Source organism: Macrobrachium nipponense, chromosome 42, assembly GCF_015104395.2.
Source record: "Macrobrachium nipponense isolate FS-2020 chromosome 42, ASM1510439v2, whole genome shotgun sequence".
Taxonomy (NCBI): domain Eukaryota; kingdom Metazoa; phylum Arthropoda; class Malacostraca; order Decapoda; family Palaemonidae; genus Macrobrachium; species Macrobrachium nipponense.
In genome coordinates this window covers 52328131-52336512 of record NC_061103.1, presented here as the reverse complement: position 1 = coordinate 52336512, position 8382 = coordinate 52328131, and the positions used below count along the sequence as shown (strand labels likewise).

General features: G+C 40.8%; 1 protein-coding gene across 1 annotated transcript in view; it reads right to left on the bottom strand.

Moving 5' to 3' along the window:
- The window catches only part of LOC135213387 (uncharacterized), an 81470-nt gene extending 73845 nt beyond the window's left edge, over positions 1–7625 (bottom strand). The window contains exon 1 of the mRNA XM_064247364.1: positions 7184–7625. Within this exon, the coding sequence (XP_064103434.1) occupies positions 7184–7625 (442 nt within the window). The remainder of the gene's footprint in view (positions 1–7183) is intronic.
- Between the last annotated feature and the right edge of the window lie 757 nt (positions 7626–8382).

Genomic DNA, 8382 nt, shown 5'->3' with positions numbered 1-8382 from the left:
CAAAAAATCTTGCGGATATTGATGATAATTTTCATCTTCTATTGTGTCCGAGCTGAAATATTCGCGACTTTCTCCGGGGAAGTTGTACAGAAATTATGTATGAAAAATCGTACAGTAACTAAGTCTACGGGAATAACCAGCCTCGTTTCACGGCCAGAAACAGCTCCGTTTCAGGGAATCCCTTCTCACCCCCACCCCCTAAAAGGAGGGGGGTAGGTTGGATGAAACCCCATTACAAACCATCTTAGGGGTCCCCACCATAACCCTGCCAAGTTTCATGCCCATCTGACCAGCCGTTTGGCCGTGATTGAATGACAGACAGACAGACATTACGCCCATTATAGTATGATTATTATTATTATTATTATTATTATTATTATTATTATTATTTGAAATAAGGAAAATTTCAAAAAGAGGAAAGCTCAAAGGCCATTCACATGCTTAGAAAGTAACCTATATCTGCAAAACAATTGCTTCTAATCAAACCAGGATATATTCAAATTTCACAGTACCAACTTTGTAGATCAGATGACTGCACCAACGATTGTAGTTGGATTTAAGAGTAAAAGTTGACTATAGATAAAATGGTGAAAAGCCTGCTATGATTTTTCTCTTGTCTTTTTTTAAGAACAGCATAATTCCTGTGAGTTTGAAAATGAGAGCCTTTCCTATGTATTAAAAGTATCTTGAAGACTACGGAGAACTTAGTGCGCTAGCAATTGAAGACCCTTATCCCCCTCTTCCACTCATAACTGAGAGAAGGGTTTTTTTTTTCTCAGAAACAAAATTAAGTAAGAGGGTCTTTAGTTATGACCGGCAGGTGATCTCCAGCTGGGTTCTGAACAATGACCTGGTCTCTTAGGGTTGTTACATTCTAAGTTATAACTAATGCCGTCTATTAATTATATATATATATATATATATAAAGATATATATATAGAGAGGATATATATATATATATATATATGTATATATATAAATATATATATATATTATAATAGATATATATACATATAGATATATAGCTATATATATATATAAAATTTAGATATATTATATATCTATAGATATATGATATTTAATATAGATATAGATAGAATATTATGTAGATATAATATATATGATATATATATATATATATATATATATATGTATATAGTAGTTATATTTAAATATATATAGATATAGATATAATATATATATATATATAATACATAATATATATATACATATATATAATATATATATATGTAATATTCAATTTTAGTTTTCTGTCAAAGAAATCTATTGAAATGGATCTGTCTGTCCGGCCGCACTTTTCCTGTCTGCCCTCAGGTCTTAAAAACTACTGAGGCTAGAGGGCAGCAAATTGGTATGTTGATCATCCACCCTCCAATCACCAAACGTACCAAATTGCAGCCCCCTAGCCTCAGTATTTTGTATTTTGCTTACGTTCATGGTTCAAGTTTGCCGTGATCGTGTGTCTGGCAACGATATAGGATAGGCTCATTGTTCCATGGGCCGGGGCTCACACTGCATTATACGGTGTACAGAAACTCGATTGCTACATAGAAACCGGCGCATTTTTTACTTTTTTTTTATTTTTCCAGATAACTTTTGCAAATTTTTACACGGAAAATTAAATTATATTCCTTTTACACCAATAGCAGTATAGATGCCTAAATGTACTGTATACAACGTTCATTTTTAGGGTAATATACGTATATGTAATAGTCAAATAGTAGGAAGAGAATGAGCAGAGCGAGCGTTCGGACTCGACGTGAGAATCACCATCCCAGCATCAACATCCTGAGCAAGCCTTGAAGAAAGAAAGAAAGAAGGTGAGTTTAGCGTCGGACTAAACAGATAGGGTTTGTCGCCTTAGTGTCACGGAGCGTTACTTTGGAGTGACGTTGAACCAACCACAAAATCATTTAACGTTGACAATTTCCCCTCATAACTTCTTATACGTTACGTTTTTTTTTTTTCTACCTCTCTTTTCTCCTCTGGTTTCTTTCGGGGGAAGTCCATTGTTCTCCTGCCACGTCCCTTTCACGCCCCTCTGAGTAGTGTCGGCTCATATCTTCCTTCCTTTGTGCAATCAACGGTTTTCTTCACGTTTTGTCTTCGTTTGGGTGCTAAGGTGATGATGGTACTTTAAGATGTACTTTGAGGAGAGAATTCGGCTGATTTTCAGGCCCCAGCCTTTAGGATATAAAATCTCTCTTGGATTCTGCTTTTCCTCGACGTCTCTTTTGGTTTACTGTCGATTGAACATTCATCTAATATTCTTTTCGCTTTTTTGCAATCTTTATATATATATATATATATATAAGATATATATATATATATATATATATATATATATATATATAATATAATAAAAAGAGTATGGCCAGCAGAAACTTTTCAGCATTTTTCGTTAAAACTTTATTTTCATCGAACGCCTACGTTTCGGGATACAAATCCTATCTTCAGGGCTAAAAACAAGGAAAAAATTAAAATTCTATACATTAAATCAGACTAAAATGGGGCACAGTAATAAATTATGCTATTTAAAAATATATATATATAGATTAATTAACAATGTATCAGTGAAATTCGAATTTTATATAAAAGTAAGACGGTAACTAATTGAATAAGAGATCGACAGTAAAAAGCAAAGCTACTAAGTACAATGACACTTCAAAATAAATAAACAAACAAAACACTTAAAAAACACAAACCACACGTGAACAACTAAGAAAATTACGTTATTACTAAAAACAGGAGAAAAACATTGAATCGTAACAGGCAAAACATTTCTGTTTGTGATTACAAAGGAGAAAAATTATATATATGACCCCGACCTGGGTCGCGTGGGTCTCTAAAGTTACTGTGGGTCATGCAGAAATCAAACGCTCAGTGATTAATTTAACACCGGTCTTATATTCTAATGAATTTACACAAGGGTCCGAGTGAAATGAACTTAATATCTACAGTACCGGCGAGGTTGAGACCGAACGAGGAAACCGGCAGAGGCAACGAGGGGGAACTACACGTCCATCTCATTTCTTGACCGACGGCTAACTGCCTTGAAATGGGCCATCTTGGCATTCCCTCTCTTTCCTTCAATATCCCACAAACCCCCCCGATATGTTCCTTCTAGGATCTCATTGGTTGCGGCACCTCTCCTTAGGTCTATGGACCAATGGTTTAAGACATAGGTGACGCTAAGGACTAACGAACTTTGGGGGGGGGATGCTTGTGAGAGGTGACGCTCTTTTTAATCTGAGAGAGAATGACCGTTGACGACCTCATGGCGTCCCGTGAGACGTTCAGAGATTCTTGGGGAGATTCTTTATAAGCCCTGTAGAATGGTTTATCACTCCCTCCCCAAGTTCCTTTGCGTCCTCGCAAAACTGCAGTCACTGCCTTTTTCCAGCTCGAGTCTCGTTCCTCTAGGTACTGATTTATCTAAATTAGAATTAATTATCTTAAAGGGGGCCATTTGACGTGTGTACAAACCAAAGGTTACAAGTAAATTGAACACGTCTTACAACATCATAAGATCTTTAAAAAAATAAGGAACAATCACTCTTTCCTGGAACAGATCAAACCAAAAAAAAAGAAATCATTCAATAAGTTCAGGTTCATAATCAAAAGAAAATGGTGAAAACAAAAAGACAGAAAATTCCACACATTCAGCCACTGCCCTTGGCAATCACGACACATGGCATCCATTTTAATGACATTGTATCACGTTAATCTATTAAATTTCTTCAAAATAACAAAAACATAATTTAAACATACACAGAACAAAAATAATGCAATGGAATTTTCACGAAAATAAGAGAATCCTCTTGGAACAATAATTTACATTTAAACAACCACATAAAGAATATATAAAAAAAATAAAAATGGTAATTAAGGCACTAACCAAAAAAAAAAAAAAAAATTTCATCATCTGTGAAAATCTGAAAAAAAAAACTTCCCAAGCATTAGTGTAATTTATGAAGGATAAAACAGGATGGAATGGGGGTTGCGGCAAATTTAACACATAAAAGAAACAATAAATAAAAATAATAAAATAACGTATATAAGCAACACAACCACAACAAAACAAAATCACACACAAGAATATGATCCACAGGTAATAACATTTGTTCTGAAAATAATTTGGACAAGTTATATCAAACAACATAAATTCGTGACACATTACAATCCGATCGAGATATCAAGAAATAAGATTTAAAAAAAAAATAACACTGGTATGATTCTGAATCCTAGACAAGGACGTGGGTTGGCATTTACAGACTCTGTTCACTGACCCCTTTCATTTACTTTGAAACAGCATTTACGTATGACATAGGCTCGGGAGCTCGGTCTTGTGCTCTCGGTGGGGCGCCCACTTGCGCTCCGGTATTTTTTTCTGGCTCGTCTCCCAGGTACCCGGCCAACACCGGGTACAGGGGTACTGGTTTATTGGTGTAAAACACTACACTGTCCTCGAGCACCGGACGAAAGTGCAACAGGTGGTGGTCGCTCACAGCCCCTGTGCGAATATGCTGAATCACAGCAGAGGAGTGCTTGATCTCCTTCACACGATACGGTCCCATATATGACGGTTCGAGCTTGTGTTTCGACAGTTGCATTTTCTTCAAGTAGATTCGATCTCCAACCTGTATTGGGGAATCGTGAGCTCGAAACCGTCTGTCGTACCGCAAGCGGTACTTTTCGTTTTCCCTCAACAGCAGACGTTGCGTAGCTTGGAACACACGTCGGGTCGCGTTACAAAACCACACCCGGGACTGTTCCACCGTATAAAGGGGCATCTGTTGAGGGTCCAAGACCACCGAATACGGCAGTCGGATGTCTTGTCGTGTCATACATCAAAAAGAAGGGTGTGTCCTTAATCGAGCTGTTATATGCAGCATTAATAGCCATCTCAGCCGTCTGCAACAGAGACGGCCAGGAAGTCGGATTATCCCCGATGAGATATTTTAAGATGTTGATTACTTCTCTGTTGTGAGACTCAACGAGTCCGTTAGCAGACGGCCGATAAGCCACGATGGCGACATGATCTACTTGTAAGAGGGCCGTAAACTCGCGAATTAGTTCATTTACGAACTCACGGCCGTTGTCCGACACTAGTATTCTGGGACACCCGAATCAATTTACCAGGGAATGCAACACTTTAGCCACTTCCTTTGCCGATTTGTCTATCATTGCGCACACATGTGTGAAACGTGTGAACGCATCCACAAATACACAAATATATCTAGGTTGTCCTTGCACTGAAGGTAGTGGTCCTACCACATCCATATGCACTCTATCCCACTTCACCGGCACCACAGGCCATAATCGGGCCTTGGGAATCACCGTTCTGTGCTTTTTCATCATGTTGCATACATGACAATTACTTACAAATCTAGTTATGTCCCTACGCATGCCAACCCAAAAGAAATGTTCACGGGCTCTTCTAAGAGATCTTTCTATGCCTACATGCCCAGCATAAGGGCTAACATGAATCATGTGTATGGCTCTCTCTACTAAGGCTCGAGGAAGAACGACTCGGGCTCGGACATCTCCGGGCCTTTTTTCATATTTACACAACAAGACGTCTTCCTCAATGAAGAACGCGTCTTTTGACAGATGCACAGAACTCGGGAACTCGTTGCTCTCACCTTTCACACAAGCCTTGATCTGACTCATCCAAGCTTCAGACACCTGACTTTCAACCAATTCTCGCACACTCCAACCACATAAATCAACCACACTTTCATTCTCCGGGCATTTATTCTGGAATCCCCCGGACGGAGTTCCACCTGCATTTGACCCGCTACCGCCTCGGGCATCCCATCCATCTGAGAGTGCTTGCGAGATTCCCGTTTTCTGCGAGTCGCGTTTAAGTTTGTTTGACTGTCATTGTTCGGAACTGTCGGAACGTTGCTGGCACTATCGCCTGCAATGCCTGTGCCACCAACGTCACGAGGTTTCTTTTGTCGTTCTTCCTTGCGCCTTGCGGCACGAGTTGTTACTCTTATGATGTTCCTGGAGAGAGCATCAGCCACCCTATTACTTTTCCCTGGGATATGTTCAATCTTTACGATGTCAAACTCTAAAATTCGCTCGATCCATCGAGTTTGGCGATTTGTAATCTCGCCCTTCTTCAACAGATATGTTAATGGTTGATGATCTGTGAAAATCTTTATTTTGTGTCCCAGCAAAAAATAACGGTGTCTCTCCAGCAACCATAAGACCGCCAAAGCCTCTCGATCGAAGGTACTATAATTTTTCTCTGCCCCTTTTAATGCGCGTGATGCAAAACAAACTGGTCTTTCATTACCTTCATCGTCAATCTGGGAGATTACTCCTCCTATCGCAATATCACTTGCGTCTGTGGTCACAAAAAAAGGGCGATCGAACCTCGGATAAGCCAAGAGTTCGTCGCCCATTAGTGCATCTTTTAATTTCTGAAAAGCTTCTTCCTCTTTCTCCCCCCATTGGAAATCAGGTTGCTTCCTTAATGCGTCTAACGGTCTCGCTATCTGTCCGAAGTTCCTAATGAACTTCCGATAGTAACCCACGAGTCCGAGGAAGCTGGCTACATCTTTCGCATGTTTTGGTAGTGGAAATTCTTTAATTGCTACAACTTTATCGGCACAAGGCTTAAGGCCTTCAGATGTTACTAGGTGACCCAAAAATTCTACTTCGGCCTGGAAAAACTTACATTTTTCTAAATTTATTTTCATCCCATGACGCCTTAATGCTTCCAAAACTTGTATCAGGTTACCTTTATGCTCCTCTACAGTAGCACCAACTACAATGATATCATCTAAATATACAAAAACCCCAAGGCCAATTATAGAAGCTAACACGGACATCATTACTCGTGAAAAATGAGCAGGGGCGTTCTTTAATCCAAAGGGAAGGAAATTATATTCATATAGCTGATTATTCGCTATAAAGGCCGTTTTCTCTTTACTCTCATTATCAAGGGGTATTTGATGATAGCCAGACTTAAGATCCAATGTGGTGAAAAATTTACTCTCCCTTACTTTAAGCAAAAGTTCCTAGATCGAGGGCAATGGATAAGCGTTGTCCTTGGTAATGGCATTCAATCGTCTATAATCAACACACAGCCTGAGAGAGCCATCTTTTTTCTTAACTAAAACGATCGGAGAAGCCCAGGGAGACTCACTTTCCCGAATTATACCCTGATCCAGCATCTGTTTTATCTTTTCCCCAATTACTTGTTCATGACAGGCAGGTGTTCTGTAAGGCTTACTTCGGATAGGGGGATGATCTCCTGTTTCTATTTTAAAAGGTAACTTATCTATTCTCCCTGGAGGCTCTTCTCCTATCGCCATCGTGTCTTGATATTCCCTTACTATTTCTCCTACGCAACTATGATAATTCAAAGGTGTTGCTTTAACAGCTGTTTGCAATAATTTTCTAAGCCGGGTTTCGCCGTGACCTTGACTCTGGGTAGTCAAGGCCGACACTGCGTTATTGGCTTCTACAAGGGAACACACTTCCAAATCACATAGAGACTCGTTACTTAATTCTAATCTACTACTACTCACATTTACAAAAGGGACAGTTGCCTTGCCATCGACGATGGTAGCGACACCAGGCAACATAAAGTCTGCCCACTTTCTATGGGGATTTATATACACCAACGTTCCCTCTTGTAGTTTCCTTGCCGGGACGAGGGGAAGGGAGTAGAGATAGGCGGGTGGGATCACCTCCCCAACCTCAGAGCTAGCGGGCACCACTCCCGTATCCCCCTTGGCGGCCAGGGCAATTCGGACAACTTCTTTTGTTTCCCCCAGTATGGAGACCCGTTGGTACTGTCCCTCTCCTACTGGCACCGCCACTCTCACCTCTCCTCCCCCTACCCCAAGGAGAAGGACTCGGTGCTTGCTCACGAACCCGATTCCCAGTATAATGGGAACGCCAGGGAGGTGGGTGGTAGGCACCACATAGAATTTGTGAGTGAACACTCGTCCACCGAGGGAGATAGTTTGTTGCACTGTTCTCTGCAACACGATGGTATGCCCACTGGCACTGTGCAACGTTAGATACCCTTTCGATGCTGAAATGGCGCCCGTCACTAAGTGTTCCTCGATCGAAGAGACACACGCCTCACTATCTAATAATGCATTTTGGTTTTCCGAGTCTATTCCCACTTCTAGAATAGGTACGGCTCCATGTCCACCCTCCTGAGAGGGAGGGGCGGAGGGAGACGGCCGTCCAGCCTCTCCTACAGAAGCACTCACCCCGGGGCCAGTGGGAGCACCACGGGGCGGGGGTAGGTACCTTCTTACTTGCTGGCTGGAGGTGGCATCGCTGTTGTTCCTCTGGTCGCGGCTGCCGCTGGCCCTTGAAGTGCCAGAG